The 22,913-nt window shown below is 52.3% G+C and overlaps 1 protein-coding gene across 1 annotated transcript; it reads left to right on the forward strand.

Moving 5' to 3' along the window:
• Positions 1 to 6,173: 6,173 nt before the first annotated feature.
• LOC101839785 (BPI fold-containing family B member 3) lies at positions 6,174 to 22,466 on the forward strand (the record flags this gene model as incomplete). Its single annotated transcript, XM_040746536.1, has 16 exons — positions 6,174 to 6,216; positions 7,713 to 7,838; positions 8,608 to 8,764; positions 10,326 to 10,430; positions 10,709 to 10,849; positions 12,045 to 12,108; positions 13,036 to 13,096; positions 14,178 to 14,269; positions 14,394 to 14,573; positions 16,810 to 16,863; positions 18,243 to 18,413; positions 18,912 to 18,979; positions 20,075 to 20,117; positions 20,916 to 20,979; positions 21,404 to 21,480; positions 22,189 to 22,466. Coding segments are annotated over 16 exons (1,476 nt in total), but the record flags the coding sequence as incomplete, so codon positions are not given.
• Between the last annotated feature and the right edge of the window lie 447 nt (positions 22,467 to 22,913).

The raw sequence follows: 22,913 nt of genomic DNA on the forward strand, positions 1-22,913 counted from the left end.
AAGATAAGTAGGGTCAGCCCTATTCACTGAGCAGATGGCAGAAGCCCAGGGTGGCACACTTCCTGTCCAAGGCTTTCCTGTCTCAGCTTTGTGCCCTAGGTCTTGGTAACCTGAAGATGTCTCTATTCATGTGAAGCCCATGCCCCCAGGAGTCTCTCCATGCTACCTCTTTTAGTCCTTCCTTATGGTTGAGGAGGTGACTGTCAACATATCACAGACAGGGAAGTTGAGGCTCAGAGTGGCTTGATTGGCACATCAGGACACAGGGCTGGGATTGAAACTTGGGCTCTGCAGCTAGCCTGCTTTGGCTCGACTCAAGTCTGCCTCTTCATTGATGTGTGTTTTGGTTGAATCGTGGCACCAACTAGGAGCCTCATTTTCCTCAACTATGCCAGTGCCAATCCCAGCAGGGATGCTGTGAAGCTTGTATGACTGGCATCATAGGGAGTGCTCAGACAGCATCTGACATAAAAAGAGCCAGCTCAGGTGGGGTTCAGAGGCCTCAAGAAAATTGTCCAGGTGTCTCTGAGCTGGGGTGTGGCTGGCCATGCACAGTGGGTTTGGAATCTGGGGCCACCATAAGGGCCATTAGTAAGAGAGGCATGTACCCCTCCATTTACACACAACTAGGACAGAGTGTCCAAGTGTCTCCCATCTGCACCTTCCATTTCTTGAGATCCTAATACATATTTAAGTTTCATTTTTTTGTTGTGCTAGGGGCCTCACACAAGCCAGGCAAGTACTCTACCATTGAGCAACATCCCTATCTCCATGATTTTTAAATTGCTTCTTTTAAATCTAAGTGCCCATTTACACGAAGCTAAGTTACTGTGTATATTTTAAGTCAGTGCTGAAAATGAGTATAACCTGCTAGAATGAAAAAAATCATACAAAAGTAGCCACATTTAAAAAAATATGTAGACTGGACATCTCCTATGACCTACTGTTGATCAGCCCTGGAGATCATTGGGGTAGCGGCTGAGGGTCTGTGCATCCATACTCCAGGGTGTCCATGTGTCACAACACTCGTGTTTGCACACAGCAAGCCTCTGATGTAGGAGTTGGGGACAGATGTGGGTGTGGGTGGGCCTAAGTTTGGCGCATGCAAGTACCTGTGTTGTGCACAGAGGCTGGCCAGGCCAGTGTTCCTCAAGCCCATGGGGACTGGCAGGTGGCTCTCTTCCAACCTGGCATAGATCCATACCACAGAGGAGGAAGGCCCGGATGCCGGGGCCATGCCCTTGTCCCTCACCGTCACCTAATTCCATCAGCCATTATCCGCTGGGCTGTGGGACAATAGCAACTTTGAGGCAGTGCTGGCAGGTCCCGACGTCTAGCTAATCCATGGGTGGTGACACTTGACACGGGGCCCATGCTCTAAGTCTGTCCCTGTGTATTCAAGAACACACTCATAGCCACTTACAGCCATCTTCCGAGGTTCAGTATGCAGCTGGGAAACCAAGACACGATGTGTTAGAGGGGAGGCCTGGGTTCTACTGGGACCCTAGACGTGGTATAACTCTCACCTGCCTGGATCTCTGTTTCTCTGGGAAAGGTCTGGATGTTTGCTGTGTGGTCGAACCCTTCAGATTGACTCTGGGAAGAACAGAACCAGGCAAGAGAGCTTGGTGATCCTACTCCTGGGGCTCTATAACAGATGTCCTCTGTCCCTGGGCTCTCTCACCTTTCAAGGCTTCCCCAACCCTAGCCAATGAAAGGGAGGTTTAGAGAAATGAGGTGACTTTTCCAGGGGCCCACACACATATGTGAGGCTGGCCCTGAACTCATCTGCCTGAGTCCTGTCCAGTCTCCTACCCACTCCTCTCTAAGCTCTGAGCACTGGATATATCATGTAAAGAAACAGATGCACGTTCACAGACAGGCAGGAAGCTGAGCTAGATCTTCAGTGCCAATCCGCAGTTACGAATTCCCAGGGACCTGGCAGGAAAGTTGACCTGGGAAGGACACAGTGATGCTTCTCAAAGTGGTGTCCCACCTACCCTGCCTCTCCATTCTTTGACCACTACTTGCTCAGGTGCCTCCCAGGATGTTACCATCGTTGGAGCCTCTCCAGCACCTTTGTCTCCCCCATTCCCTAATGTTCTTGCCCAGCGCCAGTCGGCAGTAGGAGCAATCACAGGAGACAAGCCCTCTGCAGATGGTGAAAATGACTCTACAAGGCATGTCAGCCATTAAGGATAAACCCTAGGGATGCACAGGTGTCAATGCCTGTGCAAGGGGTGGGGGTGCCTTTTGCCTCCTCTTTCCCGATCCCCTCCATGGCTCCCATAACCATCACCAGGCCTGCACACCACCTTCCTAAACATGTAGGCTACAGCCCTCAGCCTGGTGGGTGGGGTCTGTGAAAAGTAGGACCCTAAGATAGCATTTTAATGAGTTTCCTCTACAGACAGAACCATCCCTGATCCTTCATGAGGTGGTGGGGATACCTGGGCTGCAAGTAGGGTTGGAGACCTTGGCAGGGTGGTATAGATCTGGAGGAAAAAGAGAGAAAGCAAGCCAGAAACCAGTAGCATTTTCCTGCCTTCTGAGAGGGTCAGAATGGAGTGAGAGAGCTTCTTTTTTTTCTCCCAGGAGATTTTTTTGAGACAAGGTCTTTCTAGGTAGCCTAGGTTGGCCTCATATTCACAGCAATCATTGTGACATGGTGAAAGGGGGTCCTTCAAGACAGTAGTGCCTATGTCCTTCTCTGAGGTTCCCCGTCCCCTCATGCTCCTTCTTGTCTATGTCATTCACTGGAGGCTGAGGCTGGATTATGGTGGTCTTGGGACAGCTGCTCTCCTTTGGCCTGGCTTTGGCTCCTGTGGGAGTAGGAAATGATAATAGAATTAAGCTCACTGGATCAGGATGGCACCACATGCGGCGACACAGGCAGAGGCTGTGTGCACAGTCGATGCTGAATAAACGAGGGAGGTGCTGTTCCTTCTTCCTCCTTCAAAGTGTCTTCAATGCATCGTGGCTACCGGGTGTTGGCAGGCCTGATGAAGCAGCAATGGTGGCACACACCTGGCTAGGAGTGAGGGACCCTTAGCATGACCACTCAGGTGAGGGGCCACTTAGCATGACCACTCAGGTGAGGGACCCTTAGCATGACCACTCAGGTGAGGGGCTACTTAGCATGACCACTCAGGTGAGGGACCCTTAGCATGACCACTCAGGTGAGGGACCCTTAGCATGACCACTCAGGTGAGGGGCCACTTAGCATGACCACTCAGGTGAGGGGGCACTTAGCATGACCACTCAGGTGAGGGGCCACTTAGCATGACCACTCAGGTGAGGGACCCTTAGCATGACCACTCAGGTGAGGGGCTACTTAGCATGACCACTCAGGTGAGGGACCCTTAGCATGACCACTCAGGTGAGGGACCCTTAGCATGACCACTCAGGTGAGGGGGCACTTAGCATGACCACTCAGGTGAGGGGGCACTTAGCATGACCACTCAGGTGAGGGGCCACTTAGCATGACCACGCAGGTGAGGGACCCTTAGCATGCATGACCACTCAGGTGAGGGACCCTTAGCATGACCACTCAGGTGAGGGGCCACTTAGCATGACCACTCAGGTGAGGGACCCTTAGCATGACCACTCAGGTGAGGGACCCTTAGCATGCATGACCACTCAGGTGAGGGACCCTTAGCATGCATGACCACTCAGGTGAGGGACCCTTAGCATGACCACTCAGGTGAGGGACCCTTAGCATGACCACTCAGGTGAGGGGCCCTTAGCATGACCACTCAGGTGAGGGGCTACTTAGCATGACTACTCAGGTGAGGGGCCACTTAGCATGACCACTCAGGTGAGGGACCCTTAGCATGACCACTCAGGTGAGGGACACTTAGCATGACCACTCAGGTGAGGGACCCTTAGCATGACCACTCAGGTGAGGGACACTTAGCATGACCACTCAGGTGAGGGACCCTTAGCATGACCACTCAGGTGAGGGACCCTTAGCATGACCACTCAGGTGAGGGACCCTTAGCATGACCACTCAGGTGAGGGACCCTTAGCATGACCACTCAGGTGAGGGACCCTTAGCATGACCACTCAGGTGAGGGACCCTTAGCATGACCACTCAGGTGAGGGACCCTTAGCATGACCACTCAGGTGAGGGACCCTTAGCATGACCACTCAGGTGAGGGACCCTTAGCATGACCACTCAGGTGAGGGGCCACTTAGCATGACCACTCAGGTGAGGGACCCTTAGCATGACCACTCAGGTGAGGGACCCTTAGCATGCATGACCACTCAGGTGAGGGACCCTTAGCATGCATGACCACTCAGGTGAGGGACCCTTAGCATGACCACTCAGGTGAGGGACCCTTAGCATGACCACTCAGGTGAGGGGCCCTTAGCATGACCACTCAGGTGAGGGGCTACTTAGCATGACTACTCAGGTGAGGGGCCACTTAGCATGACCACTCAGGTGAGGGACCCTTAGCATGACCACTCAGGTGAGGGACACTTAGCATGACCACTCAGGTGAGGGACCCTTAGCATGACCACTCAGGTGAGGGACACTTAGCATGACCACTCAGGTGAGGGACCCTTAGCATGACCACTCAGGTGAGGGACCCTTAGCATGACCACTCAGGTGAGGGACCCTTAGCATGACCACTCAGGTGAGGGACCCTTAGCATGACCACTCAGGAGAGGCACAGCTGTTGTGGTTATGCAAAGTGGTCCCTCACTCCCACTCAGGCTTGTGAGTGGACTCATGGACTCGGCTCCTGACTGTTCACCCAAGAAATGGAGGCTGTAAGTACACATCCATAGAAAGATGTGGCAAAATGTGCATTGTAGCTTCATTCATTATAGCCAGCTACCAGAAGGTCTCAATGCTTGTAGACAGAAGATGGCAAAAGCAACTGAGCCGTGGAGCATCTGTGTGTGGAGTGACCCATGGCAGAGACATGCCACTCCCCACATGGCCACGTGAAGTTACGTGGACATGGAAGGTGGAGGAGGAGGGAACCCACAAAAGGATGTAGATACCATTGTATGGAATACCCCATCCACTGTGTCAAGATAGTGGTCCACTTTGGTGAGTCATGATTTGGAGGGGACACCAGGGGGCTTTGGGAATACCCAGTTTAAAAGTTCATCAAGCCACACACTTAGAACCCAGGGTCCCTTTCTTCGGTGGAGGAACGGGCCAGGTCTGCATCAGGAAGAAGGTGGGTTCCAACTTCAGCATTGCTGTGAGTAACCAGGTGAGTGTGGTTGATCTTCCTCATCTCCCTGAAGGAGACACCACAGACATGTGGAGGTCACCTTGACTGCCACAAGCTCTCAGACAGGAAGGCCCAGGGAACAGGGCTGGTACCTCATTCAGTATAGAGTCCAGCAGATCTGAGTGCATATGAAGGTTGAAGCCATCTAGGCATGTGGTTTACACCTGTAATCCAGATACTGGGTAGGCTGAGGCAGGATGGTCACAAGTTCCATGCCATCCTGGACTACAGAAAGATCTTGTCTCAAACAAACAAACCAGCAACCCCCCAAACAACCACAGACCTGGGGTACACACTGTAGCCTGCTGGCTAGGCCTCCATGACTCCTACGGGACTCCCTAGCATCTCCATGATAGGCCTGTGGACTTCTCCATGGTTGGCTTGTGAAATTCTCCACGCTAGACCTGTGGACTTCTCCATGGTTGAACCATAGACTTCTCCATGCTAGGTCTGTGGACTTCTCTATGGTTGGCCTATAGACTTCTCCATGCTAGGCCTGTGGACTTCTCCGTGGTTGGCCTGTGGATGGACTAGAGATCAAGAGGGTCCAGTTGCTTTAAGCAGTTTCCTTCCCTCCAGGCTGTTTTAGAGGGTGGGCAAGGGAGGCAAGGTGGATCCTGTGCCACTGGGGTGGCTGTTGGGGACATGAAGACAACTCTATGGGGCTGCCAGAGTCCCACCCACCCTAGTTGGGCAGAGGGGCTGGTGTCTGTGGCCCCTATGCATTTTTCCTGCCCATGGGCACTGACCCCAGCCCCTGGCTCCCCCACAGAAGGAAGGCTTAGTTCAGGCCTTCAGGGAAAACCACAATTGCTCCTGACATGACACACTGACGGGTTTCTGGCGTCTGTGCCCCTTTGTGTACTCGAGCTGCTGTGGATATATAAGGGCCGCCCCTGGGCTCAGGTGTGGAGGAGCTGACAGAAGGCTGGGAACCCACCTGCAGAGAGGGAGGAACAGGCTGGTAAGGTGCCCCCAGGTGCCCCCAGGTGGCCCCAGGTGGCCCCAGGTGACCTGGTCCCATCCTATTCCCTCCACAGACCCAGTGACTCTTGCTTTCCTATCTGAATAATGGACACAGAGCAAATCAGTCTCAGAAGGGAGAGGGGTCTGGGAGTAACTGGAGGGCAGGAGAAAGAACTCCCCCATCTTACAAATCTGGGGTTCTTGCTATATAAGACCATTGCAGGGCTAGCTGGGCTAGGGCCCAAGTCACCAATGGACAGAGTTTCAGGCTAGCTTCTCTTTCTCTAAATGGTGGGACCCCACTGGCTTCCTACCGTCCTGGTATTTCCTCCTGTGAGAGACCCTAAAATGAAAAGGCCACTCAGGACCTCATCTTAGTAAATAGGATGCACAGTCAAGTTTGTTGCTGGGTCATGTGCTGCCCATCGGGCACCTTTGTGCCAAGAAGAAGGTGTCTGCTCTGGGTTTACTCAGTCTGTACTAGAACCTGTAGCCTGTCGAGTGAAGAGCTACTTGATTCTACCCTCACCCCATGACAGGTGCCCTTCCAATGCACATGGGAGTTGCATTGGGGCCCAAGACACAGTTCCCTCCTTCCTGTAACTTACAGAGTTGGACAGCAAGAATATGGACACATTTGAATAAATGCAACTTGTGAGCAGTGCCTCAAAGTAAATATCCCAGTGATTGGTAGAATTCTCCAGACAAGGCAAGGGGAGGGGCCTCTTCCAGAAGGCAGCGGACTTGACACACTAGGAGTCAGCCATGAGGGGTCACAGACTTCCTAGCAACTGGAATAACACGTGCAAAGGCCCTGGGGTGGGGCAGGACTTAGTATATTTAAAAGTAAGATGATGCAAGAGATTTGGGGGTAATGGTGAGGACCCCTTGGGCAGTGGGAGCCACTGAGGGGTGTCTGGTGTGAGGGGATAGATGGTGGTACACCTAAAGAGAAATCAGCCCTGTGGATTTACAGTTATAACCAGCTATCTGTGCCCTGCCGTCACCCCATTTCCGTTTCAGTGACGGCTGGAATAGAGGTGGGCAGGAGGGATACATTAGGCTCTGACCAATCACTCCTCTGAAATGACACTGGCAGCCAGCAAAAAAGCAACCCGGAGCCCGAGCTCCCTCCCTGTTGTCATGGACGGTGTTGCTGAAGTGTTTACACCAGACCCTGCCAGGCTTACAGCGCCACATGACAACTTTTAAGTCACGTGGACTCAGACTGGAACAGTAGGTCTTGCTTGAGCTCCCTCCCCTTTCTGGTCCTCAATTTTCCCACCTGCCCAAAGAGATCCAGTGCAGGCATTGGAAGCTATGCTGGGCAATGCAACGCTTCCCTTATGTGGTGGCTGGATAAATAGGGCAGGAATAAAGTCACACCTGGCTGTCCAGGAAGGAAAGAGGGTTCCAAAGCAGCAGTGACAGGGACGGAGAGTTGAGGCGACAGGCTGTGTGTGCAGACCTGGTAAAGTCTTCCCCATCCCCCAGGTGTGCAGCTGACGATGCTGGGTGTGTACACCTTGCTTCTGCTCTGGGGCCTTGCCACCCCGTGCCTGGGGCTGCTTGAGACAGTGGGCACGCTTGCTCGGATTGACAAGGATGAACTGGGCAAAGGTGAGTCGGGGGCAGGTGGGCAGGCTGGGAGGGAGCTCACCGCAACTGTCTGCATGAGAGACAGGTCGGGCTGAGACTGTCGGCACTCGGCTGGCATGTTCTGCTGTTTCCCGTGAGGACCCTGGAGGAGCCAGCAGCACGCACTCTGGCTTGGCCTTGCTCCCCAGTTCCTCCAGTAGCCACTGATGCCCTTTCCTCTGAGCGGACACTGGGCTGTGTGGAGTTGCCTGGGGCTGGAGACAGGCATGGAGAAGGGACTGGCTGGGTCATAGCCTCACCTCATGTTTTTGGGGTGACCATCTCAGGGACAGTGCAGGGTTACCCACAGTGGCGCTCCTCCACTCTGCCCTTCCCGCAGTCACAGAGTCAGGCTGTGGACCTCAAGGTTGGGGTTACTCATGGCCATCAAATCTCCGATTTTACTATGCATTCCAGCTGCAGGGTAACCTTGGGACCTGGCGTCCAAGTTTAATTCATGGCACTCACATCATATTTGCTCTGACACTGGCCAAGTGTCTGCCCCATTTTGGTATTTTTTTGTCTTGTCTTTAGATGTAGGGATTGCCAGGGGGTGTGTTCATTTATTCCTGGCACTCCCTGGGTACCATAAGTGGGGCCAGTGGGAGGAGTTCCCACCCTTTGAGTTTGATATGTCAATCCTAGCGGAAACAGCTTCTGAAGCTCAAAGGAAAAGGCAACAGCCTCAGTCCAGGTCCTCAGCGTGGAAGACGAGTTTATTGAATCTTCCTCCTTCCTACCTTCTCTGCAGCCATCCAGAACTCGCTGGTTGGGGGTCCCATTCTACAAAACGTGCTGGGAACAGTGACATCAGTGAATCAGGGCCTCCTGGGCGCAGGAGGGTTGCTTGGAGGTGGCGGCCTGCTGAGCTATGGAGGCATCTTCAGTCTTGTGGAGGAACTCTCAGGGTGAGGCCTCAGGGCTCTGTAGGGTTCTGCAGGAAGGCTTGTCCCCTTTGCCACTGGGAAGGGAGTCAAGGGACTGTGATCACTGGTAGGCAGACAGGGTGGTGCAGGAAGGTGGTGGAAATAATGACCTTGACCCTGGTATGGCATGGATCGCCTTATGCCACTGTCTCTAGGGGCTATGGCTGGAGACAATTGTAGTTACTTGCTGTGTGACCCTGGGAAGATTACTTGATTTTGCTGGGCTAACCCAGGCTTTTCTGGCTCCTTCCCTCATCTCTTTTGTGTGTCTCCTTAGAAGACGCTGGTCCCACTGGATTCCTCCTCAGCCCCTCTACACTCCAGGGTCTCTAGGGGACACTCAGTACACACCGTACATTTCATTGGCTTGTCTTTGTCACCATAGTAGATCATAAAACCAAGGAGGGGAATAAGTCCCATCTAGGTTGTTCATCGGGATGCCCTCATCATATAAATAGGGCCTTGCAATAATTTTAGAATGCGAGAAATGAACAGGTGGTTAATACTTTTAGCAGAATAGTCACCAGCAGGAGTTTCTGGCTGACCCTAAGCACTGCTGGTAAGTTGGTCTGCCAAATGCAGAAATGGGACAAGTGTCAACTCCCTCCACAGGTGAGTGGGTAGAGGCCCCAAAGGGAAGGTCCTCACTGTGCTCACTCAGTGGTGGAGGGGACTGTGGGCTCCCACAGGGGACCATGTTTGTGTGTATGACTGCAGCCCATGCTGTTGGGCCATGGCTGGAGTGAATCAGGGCAGTCAGTCAGTTGAGAAGCATAGGCTTGTGATGACAGAGGAGATGGGGCCTGGTCCCCAAATAGCACCTGTATCTACAAAGGGGGCCGGTGATGGCTGATAGACCTCAGCTTTACCAAGTCACTCTGAGGCAGACTTGTCACTGTCTGGGTTTTACACGTGTGGACACTGAGACACGGCAGCAATGTGATACTTCTCCAGTCACAGATAGCCACAGAGCCGGGCTATGAAGCATCTTGGTTGGATGCCATGATATCAGGATAGCATTAATATGTGTGCAGCAGGCCAAATAGAACCATGTATTGAGTGAGCACTCAATAAATGTTATCACCATTATTAGATTCCACATCTCTCCATACCCCAATGGTTGAATGAATCTCACATCGCCCTTGCTTCAAGGAGCTGTAGACTGTGTCAAAGCCTAATATGGCAGGGCTATAAGGCTGCAGGCGGAGAACCAGGATGGAGGACTTCCTGGATGAGGGGATGTCTGGTTGAAATCAGGAGACCCAGGAGGACTCAGCTAGCTGGAAGAGAGTCAGGAATGGGTGCTCCAGACAGGAATAGTGAGAAAGAGCTGGAAAGATAGTAAAAAAAAAAAAACTCTTGTAGGGTGTTATCTATATGGGGTCCAATGTCACAGGCAGAGACCTAATTAGGGCCAAGGCTGCAAAATAGGATAGGACCTCCAATTGTAATGCATGTGGACCATACCAGGAATCTGCTGGTCAGGGTCTGCCACGGCCCTGGTGTATGTAGGAGTGACCAGCCCACTCCACCTCTCCTCAAGGTTGAAGATAGAGGAACTTACTCTGCCCAAAGTGTCAATCAAGCTGCTGCCAGGGTTCGGGGTGCAGCTGAGCCTGCACACCAAGGTTAGCCTGCACGGCTCTGGGTGAGTGCTCTCCTGGGAGCCCCCATTCACTGTTTCCCCCATTTCCTCTACCCTACTCCCTCCCTAAAGACTCCCATTCTGTTTCTCTTGGGCCCCACTCTATTCCCCAGGCTTCCATGGTATTTCCCAGGCCTCCCTCCACTGCCTGAGGTGGGGGAGAGGGGAGTATAGATGCCTGGGGATCAGGCCCCCTGCAATCCAGGCCCAAGGATGGAGTAGGCATGGTGAGATGGGGAAGTTCTGGGAGGCAGGTCATACTCACTATGGGAGTCTTGCAGTCCCCTGGTGGGCCTCCTGCAGCTGGCCGCAGAGGTGAATGTGTCATCGAAGGTGGCGCTGGGCATGAGTCCACGGGGGACACCCATCCTGGTTCTTAAGCGCTGCAACACGCTACTGGGCCACATCAGTCTGATGTCAGGGTGAGTCTCTGGCTTGGGACCAGTTTGTACACATCCAGGACAGGGCGCCTGTCTCCCAGCTCTGCCTGAGAATGTCATGCTGCCCTGAAGTCCCAGGGTTTGTTCCAGACACGAGAACCAAGCCATAGCTCACAATACATCTACTGCAGAGTGACACCTATCTCCTGTGTCTAGGGTCCTGCTCAGGGCTCCCTGCCTCCCAGAATCTCTGTCCCTGCTGTCAGCATGTACGAGATTCAGCCTTGCCTCTGACTTGTGTGACTCTGGAACCACTGCTCCATGTTGGGATCTCAGTGTCTCTTCTGTGTGCATATGCAGACACCTTCACACTCACCCCTTCCTGTGGGCACCCACTCGCCTCTCCCAGTGTCTCCTGTGTGCATCTGCAAACATCTTAACACCCACCCCTTCCGTAGGGCACCCACTCGCCTGGCCTCACTCCAGGGAGACGGCAGAGTCCCACACAGGGTGAGGGGCCTGTCCAAGGTTTCTCCCACACAGATGAGGCAGGCTTAGATGTTGGTCTCTGACCACTGCACTGCCCTCCCCTGGTCCACTCCTCTGGTGTCTCCCTGGCACTGTCTTCATTCTAGGCCAAGCTCCCCAACCTTGCTGGCTTTTTAGCTTCAATAATAGGTTCTCTGTAGAGGCTTTAACAAGGATGGGGGCTTTGGGCTCCTTAAATTCCAGTGTCTGTTCTGATGTTCTGGGGGTGGTAAGCCTAGGTTATTGCTGCTGTCTTGGAATATGGTTTTGTAGGGCGTGACCCTGTACCTTCATGGTATTCATGCAGTCGTGAGACCAACTAATATCGTGTATCCTCAGGCCATCTACCCATTCATTCATTGATTCATTCATTCATTCATTGTTTATTGAGCCCCATGCTAAGCCAGACATTGCTGCACATGCAAATGACCCTTGCCTACAATTGTTGGGTGAGACAGGTCAGACACTCTGGAGTACAGGCTGCATAGTAGGCATGCATGGACTCCTCTCTAATCCAGCAGTGGTGTAGGATAGGGTGGGACTGTCTAGCCAGGGAGGCTAAAGCCTTGGGTGGGCCATGGTAAGGCAGGGCCAGGGCTTAAACACAGGCCCCCCAAATCCCAGCCAACCACATAAAAGAAAGACAGGAGAAAGGCGGAGCGCCTGGTCCACCTGCCCTGCCATCTACCTTCATGTCTCCTCCAACCAGGCTGCTGCCCACGCCGATCTTTGGGCTTGTAGAACAGACACTGTGCAAAGTGCTGCCTGGACTGGTGAGTATGCCCCACCCCCGCCCAGGCTGCCGAGGGCAGCTGGCTGCCACCCCTGAGACGCTGTGAGGGGAACTGTGTGGGTGGAATTGGATGGATAGTCTACCCTGAACTGAAGGCAGCCGTGTGGCCGTGGGAGGGGAGGGACATGCCTGGGGGACTCCAGGAGGTTCATCCTGGACTCTGGGGATGTGTGTGGGCACCCGTGCTGTGTGCTGGAAGCACTTTCACCAGAGACCTTGGCTGCTTTTCTGGGTGGCGTTGTGTTTTGAGTCAGCGTTGTGCTGTTGCTTCTCTGTCTACTCTTCCTCCTGGGCTGCCCAGAGTTGCAGGGCGCCCAGCTGGCTGCCTGCGGTCCTCCTCCTCCTCCCAGTGCGGACCCGGAGCTTGGGGCACCAGTCTTGTCTCAACTCTGTCTTATGTGTCTTCCAATGACTGTGACCTTGGCAGGTAGCCCTTCCTTCGTCTCTGAGCCCAACTGTAGACTGAGACGCTGGGCTGGAGTGGCAAAGTGCCTGCTTGATGCGCTCACAGCACAGGGTTCAGCGAGTGTAGGCAGGGTGTGATGGGTCTTTTGAATGGCAGAGAAGATGAGGTACCCTGGGGCTTCTGACCTCAGGCCTTCTGGCTCCACACTGTGGTGGCAGGATGGACTAGGAATAGTAGCCGCTCTGGCCTTGCTTGAGTGACCCCGGTAATCTCCACTGCATGTCCCCAGCAACCTTTAGCACTTTTTAATGGGGTTCACATAACAGAGATAGGATGCCCATGTGTGCCCTCCCCACCCTCATCCCCTGCCTGTCTCCATACTCTGCTTTGCTTCGAGCCTCAGTGCCACAGAACCAGCCATTTTGGAGAAAGGCAGCTGTCTCCTGTCCCAAGCAGGATGCACCCTTATCTCTCCAGTGACCTCTGTCTCCTCCTGTACAGCTGTGCCCTGTGGTAGACAGCGTGCTGAGTGTGGTGAACGAACTCTTGGGGGCTACGCTGAGTAAGTTGGGTCCTGTGCCTCCTCTGTGATCCTTTCTCCTGTCTGCCTTCCCACGACATTGAGCAGGTGGCCACTGAGGGGAGTGGGGATACCGGGAATACCTCCTCCTCAGACTGTTTACTCCGCTTTGGGGAGATCACTGGAGAATCTCCAGGATGGAGACCTGGGAAGGGGTGCTAGGGAGATCCCAGCTGCCATAGGATGAGGGGCCTCAGAGCAGCCACATCTGAGATCTCCACCTTCTAGTTTCCACAGACAGACACTCACTGAGCACCCACGGTCTGCTGCAGACAGACAGACACTCACTGAGCACCCACGGTCTGCTGCAGACAGACAGACACTCACTGAGCACCCACGGTCTGCTGCAGACAGACAGATACTCACTGAGTACACAGGGTCTGTCACAGACAGACAGACACTGACTACCCAGGGTGAGCCTCAGACAGACAGACACTCACTGAGCACCCATGGTCTGTCACAGACAGACAGACACTCACTGAGCACCCACGGTCTGCTGCAGACAGACAGACACTGACCACCCAGGGTGAGCCTCAGACAGACAGACACTCACTGAGCACCCACGGTCTGCTGCAGACAGACAGACACTGACCACCCAGGGTGAGCCTCAGACAGACAGACACTCACTGAGCACTTGGGGCTGAAACAGGAGGCAAAGGTTCTCTCTGGATATGGAAGCCACAGGCTCAGAGGGCTTCAGCATGGCAGCCATGACCATGCAGCCCAGTGACTCCATCCTGCTTTGTGGAGGCCTCAATATTTGGGGAAGTATGAGAAGGCACAGGGCAGGATTGGGCGTTAGCCACACCTCCATCAGGGAGTCTGGGAAAGAGGCATGGCAGGCATGGGCCAGCCACAGCAGGCCTAAAAACAGGAACACAGGCTTTGCCACTCTGTGTGGCCGTGGGCTGCGGACCTCCACCAGCTGGGTGACATGGGGTAACAGCAGCAAGCAAATGCGTTCTGTGTTAAAGGTCAGTATGCAGTAGGTGCTCAATAAATGACAGTGGGACCATTCCTGGTGCCTGGGTTGAGGTCATAATGTCTGTCCTCTTTCCTGCAGGCCTGGTACCCCTTGGGCCTCTGGGGTCTGTGGAGTTCACTCTGGCTACACTGCCCCTCATCTCCAACCAGTACATTGAACTGGACGTGAATGTGAGTGTCCCAAGACAAGGCAGCAGGGTTCATGAGGGAACCACAGAGGCGGATGGAGATTGTTGGGCAAGGCCAGGAGGCTGAGCAGTCACAGACCTTCCTGTCTCTGTCTTTTGCCTGATAGCCCATTGTGAAGAGCATAGCTGGTGATGTCATTGATTTCCCCAAGCCACGCCTCCCAGTCAAGATCCCCCCCAAGGAGGACCACACCTCCCAAGTGACTGTCCCACTCTACCTCTTCAACACTGTGTTTGGGCTCCTGCAGACCAATGGTGCCCTTGACCTAGACATCACCCCTGAGATGGTGAGTTCCCAGGATATGGGGATGCTGGGTAGGGACACTGCTACCAGACCTTGGCAAAGCTGGTGCTGAGTGTTTCCCATAGTCATTCACAGCCTTGCTTAGCCTGTTCTCTGTAAGCAAGGGTTGGGGTGTTTGGAACACACACGCACACACACACACACACACACACACACACACACACACACACTGTCATCCACCCTGTCCTAGCCTGTTCTCTGTAAGCGAGGGTTGGGGTGTTTGGAACACACGCGCGCGCGCACACACACACACACACACACACACACACACACACACACACACTGCCATCCACCCTGTCCTAGAGGAGGATGTCCATAATCCTTCATATCTTCATGGCACTTCTGAAGCCTTCAAAACACAGTCCTCCAGAAAGCCACCCCCAGCAGCCAGAACTGGCACAGAGAGTGAAGCCGGCCTTCCTCTCATCCTTGCACCAGATGAACCTTTCTTGAGTGTAAGCTATTTTACACTAACGCAGGAATGGACCTGTCTATTTTCTTAGGAGTAGATGTGAGTTGGAGCAAAATAAAAACAAAACCAAAACCAAAATCCAACTAGGGTTCAACTTTGCCAAAGGTCACCTGCACTTTGGTTATATAGCTTCTGGGACCTCCTTGATTCTGTGCTGGCCCCTCGTTGTCCCAGCAACTTGGAAGGCCTGGCCTCTAGAAGTCCCATCAGAGGCATTTTCTTGGTCTCAGGCCTACCTGGAGCAGTGAGCTCTGAGCTATGTGGAGGCCTCATATACAGCTTAGGCTCAGGCAAGAGGGTTGGCCTATCTCCTCATGTAGGGTGGGGAGGGATCTCCCAGGGACAGAGGTAGAAGTCTTTAGTTAGAGATAAGGCAGAGTCTGAAGGAGGGAAATATGTCTATTGTGGAATATTTGTTTACATTGTAAAGAGGTGTCTTTGCTAAGGTGTCTTCTGATTGGTTTAATAAAGAGCTGAATGGTTTTTAGCTAGACAGGAGGTATAGGTGGGACTTCTGGGTAGAGAGAGAGGAAGAGGAAGGAATTGAGGAGTCACCAGGAGATACAAAACAAGTCAGAGGTACAGAATAAAAGAAAGGTAAAAAGCCACATGGTAGAATGTGGATTAAAACAAGCCTTAGCTATAGGCTGAGCTTTCATAATTAATAATAAGTCCGTGTGTCATTATTTAGGGACTGGAAGAAAGGAGAAAGATACACTGGGAACCATATGTAGCAAGTCTTTTCCTGTACTGCCAGCTCCCAAATAGTGACACAGAAACTTATTATTAATTATGAAAGCTTGTCCTTAGTTTAGGCCTCCTACTAGTTCTTATAGTTTAAATTAACTCACTTATTTTAATCTACATTCGGTCACATGACCCATTATCTCATCTCTCCATACTGCTCTGCTGCTTTCTTCGTGTCTGACTGATGACCCCATCTTTCTTCTTATCTAAGTCCTTTTCATCCCAGAAGTCCTGCCCAATATCTTCCTGCCTAGCTGTTGGTCCTCCAACTCTTTGTTAAACTGATCACAGTGACACATCTTCACACAGTGTAAAGGAATATTTCACAACATGTGTCACTGAATGGCCATGGCTGCGGCTGTGAGCATTGTGGTGAAAGGTCCTGCCAGAACACAACTTCTGTGTTGGCTGAGCCTGAGAGTTCTCCTGGAGCCCTGGGGACAGAGTGTGGACAGATCTGTTCTGATAAGAGCTTCATGTGGGATCACTTATTGCTTAGCAACCTGGCAGGACCATGGTGACCCAGTGTGATCATATTTCTTAACGTTTAGTTAGAGCTAAAATGAACCTCATGTCGTATAAAGCCTGGAAATGGCCATATTCATGAGTGGTCATAGGAGTGATGGATACGAGCCCCTGGGGTCAAGCCTGTGCTTTCTGATATGGTCTGGCAGGAACGAGAGGGGTCTGATAACAGATGGCTCAGTTGCACATCCTTCACAACCCTGCCATTAGCTAAGGATAGACCCTGCGCAGAGCTTTTGCATCCCTTGTATAAAGTGAGGGTAGTCTTAGCTCAGCTGCTGAGCTGCCATGCAAGGGAAGCTGGGACAAGCTCTCCACACACATCTGGTGCCTGGTACAGGTCAGGCACAGTCATCACTGAATAGGTGGAATGTCTGAGGTGAGCAGAGGTGGGAGGGACATACCCTTCTGTCTTGCACATGTGCCCACGGATTCCTTCCTTCTCCACCAACCTCTTGTTTGCTCTTATTTCCAGGTTCCCAGAAATATCCCACTGACAACTACTGACCTGGCAGCTTTGGCTCCCGAGGTGAGTGGTCTTCTTAGGGTTTGCATTGGTGTGGCTCTTTCCACATGAATCTGAATGGACTCCAGAATATTTCCCAGAGCATCTCTCTAGATACCCATGGCTAATATTGAGTCCAAATTCATACTAAAGTGTGGAGTACTAACAACCATATCATTTCCTGATAGCACAACTGGCTAGGGAAGGAAAGAACCAGAGTGTCCCAGAAGCCACCTGAGTTCAGTGGCCACAGCCCCTCCAGTGGACAGAGAGCAAGAGTCTTCCCAGGCCACTGATTGCTGTGGTCCTTCCAGACAACTTCCTTCCAGTTACTCAGTGGATACTCAGTAGAAGGAAACACACAATTAGAGCATTCTGTGTGTCCCAGTGACACCCAGGCTTTGAGAAATGATGGAAATCAGGATAACCCAGCAGTTTAGAACAGAGACATGCCACCACCCCCATCCAAGACACCCACATGCTGGAATCTGAAGACCAGTGGCCCAAGCCAAAATTCCTGAGTTACTGAATTATCAACACAGGGAACCATGAGATCCACCCTCAAGGGTCCTCCAGACCTGAAGATGTCCCCGGCTCTTGCTCTTCTCTGTCCCGGAGAGACAAAGGAGAAGGGTCATAGGTGGGAATAGCAGACATTAGTATATGATCCCAGGGCCTAGCTTCCCTGTAATTCAACTGAGACTGGACTCACCACTATCCTGCTGGGAGAATCAGAAACCATACCACGTTGAAATGACTGCTAGCACTTTAGGGATCTTAGAGGAGCAGCAGTGTCTTAGAGGGGTTGAACAGAGGGACAGAAGATGTGTGTGGCCGCTGAACTGGCTGTGGAGGACAAGGTCTGTGAGTCCATGAAGGGGATGATTCCAGCAAGGGGGAGAACACACCTCTCAGAGTCTCTGGGCTAAAGGGCAGAGGAGGCTCAAGAGAGGAGGGGCTGAGGCTGGACACTCAGGAGAACCTCTTGAAGGCAGGAGGAGGGTGCACTAGGGGTTGAGTTGCAGAGAACCAGGAGGGCCCTCAGGTTGTAGCAGGGTTTTTTTTTTTTGATACAGGGATGCAGGTAGCCCAGACTGACCCTGAACTTGTTATTTAGCCAAGGCTAGCTTTAGTTCTTGATCTTTTTGTTCCTATCTCCCAATTGCTGGGATTTTAGATGTGTGTCACCATATCCAGCTTGCTTGGGGAAGGTTTTGTCTGCCCGGATTAGAGTCTTGCCACCTTGATGGGGCCAAGTGCCTGCTATCCTAGATCATGCTATAACTTTGATGCCAACCTTTTACCTAGTGGATGGTCAGTGTGTTTGTTGACTGACCGACTGTTTCTGACATGGGGCATCTAAGCTGCCTTTGTGCCCTGTGTGCCTTTCTTGTCTCTCCCAGGCCCTGGGGAAGCTGCCCCCTGGTCAGCACCTCCTGCTCTCACTGCGGGTGACAAAAGCACCCATGGTCGTGCTGCAGAGCCAGAAGGCCACAGTCTCCATCCCAGTGACCATTCATGTGCTGTCTGCTGTCCCTCAAGGAAGTCCTGTAGCCCTCTTCCAGATGAACGGGGTGAGTGGTTGACAGGAGGGTGGGGAGCCCCATGTGCCACAGCAAGACCCCCCCCCCCCCACATCATCTCTGAACTAAGCCTAACTGTTCAGCCAGTTCCTACTAGCCCCCAACCCTTTTCTAGTCCAGTGGGCCCACACTGTTTCCTCAGGTCTTGGGAGTTCTTCCTCAATGGCCTGCCTCTGCTCAGTGTCTCCTGGAGAACCAGCCGCCCACCTCAGCCTGTTGGTTCCAGCATGCCTTGTGTTCTACCTGCCCTGCCTGTCTCCTCTGTTATCTTCCTAGGTTAGCTCAAGTGCCCTGGGGAGTCTCTAGATCCCCCATGGGTTAAACAGCCAGTCTCTCCAAGGTCTGCAGCCCAGAATGCCCGCAGTTCCTGCCACACAGTAGGACCAGAGCAGCCCCCCGGCAGGAATAGTCAGAGTTCTTCTGGCATCTAGGCAACTATCCCTATACCTCTCAGAGTAGGGACAAACATGTGCCCTTTCTTCTCCTCAGGTTATGACTCTAAATGCCCAGCTGGCTCCATCCAGTACCAAGCTGCACATAACCCTGTCCCTGCAACGGTAATGTGGGGCCCTAGGGTGACCTTGTCACTCCCTCTAGACAAAAGAATCAGGAACTGACTAAGATAGGGGTCACTTGGTGGGCATTACTGAGCTGAGTATTTAATGGATTTGTCTCACTGTAGGGCCCACAGGGAGGGGATGCGGTGATCACTGCAGATCAAGCAGTAGGACTCAGAGTAGGTGGCCTTAACTAGCCCCTCTACTGCTCCCTATGCTTGGAGACCAACCCTGGCAGCGAGCCTGCCCCAGGACATGGAGACTGCACCCTGTGCCATCAGCCTGAGGCTGACGACTGGGACAAGAGCTCTGGAGCGCTGGCAGATGCTTCTGCCTCGTACAGACTCCTTCCTTAGATTCTTTATCTCCTGCCCCGTGTTAACTGGGCATCCAGAGAATCCCAACAGCCAAGATGCAGGCAGAAGACCATCCTCATACTTTCACACACTTCCCAGCACAGCACTTTATAGTCTGTAAAGTTCACTGTAGCCTAGACTCAAGCGATAGACTTCCCTCTCCAGCTGGTGCCATGGCTGTGATGAGGTCTGTCTGCCCTCTGTCCCAGCAGTAGAGATTTTCCCAGATGTCTTTGAGATTTGCCTGTCCTGAGTCACAGCACTCAGTATTGCACTCCCTGCTTTGGTACCCACAACTTCCCTGTGGCTCCATTGCTGCTCCCCTCAACCTGGTCCGCTGCCTGCTCATCTCTGCCTCCTGGTGGCAGTTGATGCCACGGCACTCCAGAGGTGAAGATGGAGGTCTAGGTTTGTTCTGGTGTGCACAGCTGTTAGTGAGCACCTGCTGGATGCAGAGACCATGTGCAGTGTCAGGCTAGGGAACGTTCACTGGTACACACAGACAGCTGGGAGCCCCCTAGGAGGGTCTGAAGGGAAGTGAAAAGGCCTGTTAGGCTATTTCACAGGGAGGAAAACAGAGACCCTGGGCCAAGGCTGGAGAGAGATGAACTAGGCTTGAGTCCTGTTTCCTGCCCTGGAAAGCCATGATTGGGGTTGGCCAGGGTAAGCTAGGTGAACAACTCTCAGCAGGAAGTGAGGAGCAGCTAGGACCTCTCAATATTTCTCTTCTCTCTGCCAGGCTGAATGTCCAGCTGACCTCCTCCTTTTCCCAACCTTTTGATGTAAGTCTCTGGGAAGAAGGAGCTTGGCAGAGGGCAGAGCATTTGGGTGGGAGTGAGGGCTGAATCAAGGTCATGGCTGCCTCTGTGTAGACTCAGCTCCAGCAGATCAGGACAGAAAAACAGGAAGTGTGCTAGTGTTCATGCTTGTGTTTGCCTGTGCACCTATGTATATGTGTGCATGCATGTATGTGTGTTCATGTGTGTGTGTGTGTGTGTGTGTGTGTGTGTGTGTATGAGGTGTATGAGGAGTGTGTGTGTGTGCGCACACGCGCGCACGTGCACAAACGGCACTGCTAATTTTAGGAAAGCCAATCCTGTGTTCTTCCAAGGTCTTGGATACTCACACTTGTAAACATTTAGAGGCTCACCAAGTCCAAAGATCTGGAACTTCACACAACATACTGAGCCCAGGAAGTTCTAGCATTTTAGAGCCCCACAGAACCCCAAGGCTCCTGTTTCTCACAAACTTCTGAGGTTCTGAAATCTCAGGGACAGCCTCAGATTCTAGAATGTCCTGAGGGCTCCTAAACTGTCTAAATTCTAAGGTTTGACTTCACACAGTTCTATTGGAGCTGGACAGATTTCCTTTCTCTTTCTCAGGCACATCCATCCTAATCCAAAGAAGCTTCCAGAAGGGAATGTCTTTCTAAGATCCTAGGCTAAGCCTGCATTGAACAGAGTCTCCTTTAGTGTTATTGTGCAGACAGCGCAGTCCAGGAACTGTTACTTCAGGCTTGCTGGAGGCTTCCAGGCCTCTTGTTTCCCACGAAGCCCCTCCCACACCATCCTTTGTTGCAGGCATCCCGTCTAGAAGAATGGCTAAGCGATGTGGTCCGGGCCACCTACGTGCAGAGGCTCAATGGTATGGCTGAATTGCAGACTGATTTGCTCCTCTTTCCCTTGCTCCAATGAGACTCCTGAGGCCAGAGAGATGCAAGTGTTTCCATTCATGCAGCAATGACCAGCACCATTGTGCTCTGCTCTGGACTTCCAGAGTTAACCTCACCTGGACCCTATTTAAGTGCCCGTTGTCCAGTGGAAAGCAGTCGTGTCAACCAAGAATCACACAGGGTGCAGGGACTGATACCTCTAGGAGGTGTGGCTGAAGGGGAACCACAAATGTGACTTATAAAAGACAGGTTTTGTTTTGCTTTGTTTGGATGTTATGGTGGGGTAAGTAGGAGTTTGCCAATGAGAAGCTGAGTTCCCATAGAGAGAAATGTCTGTCCACTATCAGGTTCTTGAGACATTCCCATCTTTGTCTTCAACCATTTTTTTTTTCACAGAGCACCTGGAGGTTGGGATTCCCCTGCCTAAGATTCTCAATGTCAACTTCGCCAATTCAGAAATAGCTATCATTGAGGTGAGCTTCCTTCCCGGTGGATGTACCCCTGATGACAATTTATGCCTGGAGAGACATGTTGGACATGTCTGAGGGACATGCCCTGCCTCACTGTCTCACATGCCTCTGTATCATTTCTGTATAGCTCAGAGAAACAAAAACCACACATCCCAAAGATAGCTAATATATAGTACATGTATTTCCACTTTTTCCTTCCTTGCCTATGGCAGACATTGTCAATCAATCACAGAAGTCTATTGAATTATGATATGTCCGACCTGAAGAAGGAACCTCAGATATACTCAGAGAATCACAGTTCTTTGGTTCGCAGATAGAAAACACTTGTTACGACCTTCCCTCCTCTTGTGCCCATGGCAGGCATGACTAATGGATTATGACATTCCCTCAACACACTTTTTTTGGCCTCCTCTTCAAATCAGCGCATTTCTGAGCCTTGGGACAGGCTAAGAAATAAGAAGAACAGGGTCTCTGCACTAATTTTAAAGTTGAGGATGAAAGCCCAGGGTGTCATGGTTGTTCAGTGTGTTATTCGTAAAAACGGCCATTGAACTTAAGTCTGAGTCAGCAACCACCTGACCCATACCAGACATGGTCACCTGCTCACCCCTCATTTAATGCTGGGTCTCAGAGCAGGCAGCCAGGCATGAGGTGAGGTGGATATGCAGGGCCCAGGCTTGGAGACCTAACTGAGAATCCCTGTTCTTGCAGAATGCTGTTGTGCTGACCGTGGCGCCGTGAGGCAGTATGGCTACTGCTCTTCCTGTTCACTTCAGAGTCCTGTCTGTCTGCACTCAGTTTCCCTCCCAGTCTCTAGCCTGCTTGGTGACAGTATAAGTGCCCCCTGTCCAACCGGGCCCACCTGACCTCTGTCCCTGTTGCTCTGATTATTTAGGAGTAGGGAACCGCTGGGAAGCCACAGGTCCACTTCAGAAAGCACACAGCACCTGGGTTCAGTCCCAGCTTCAATAAATTGGTCCTTGGTCTTGTGCCTGCCTGCTGGTTCATTCCCTAATGATGCAGGAACAGCGTAGGTCTTGGTCTCCAATGACCTCCCTCATTCTAAGCAGGAACCATTAAGAGATGAGGGGACCCAGAGTGCTGCTTCCCAACTCACCTGGCTGGCCTGGGCAGCAGCTGGTCCTTGTCATGTCTTCCTGACTTTTCCTCTCTCTGTGATCCAATCGTCACTCTCCATCCTCCAGAACTGGTATCTCTGAGTTTTGAACACTTCTCAGAAGGGTATATGAGCTGGATTTTGAGGGATGAATAGCAGAAAAGGAGCTAGAACTCCATGAAACAAGGTTGAGTGAGGCTTGCCCTACCCTGGAGAGATGCCCATTGACCAAGGAGAGGATAGGGTTGTCCCCATAAAAAGAGAGCACTGCCAAATGCTCTTGACACATGAAGTGGTCAGCTTCATTCACCATGTGACA

Source organism: Mesocricetus auratus, unplaced genomic scaffold, assembly GCF_017639785.1.
Source record: "Mesocricetus auratus isolate SY011 unplaced genomic scaffold, BCM_Maur_2.0 Super-Scaffold_100004, whole genome shotgun sequence".
Classification (NCBI taxonomy): domain Eukaryota; kingdom Metazoa; phylum Chordata; class Mammalia; order Rodentia; family Cricetidae; genus Mesocricetus; species Mesocricetus auratus.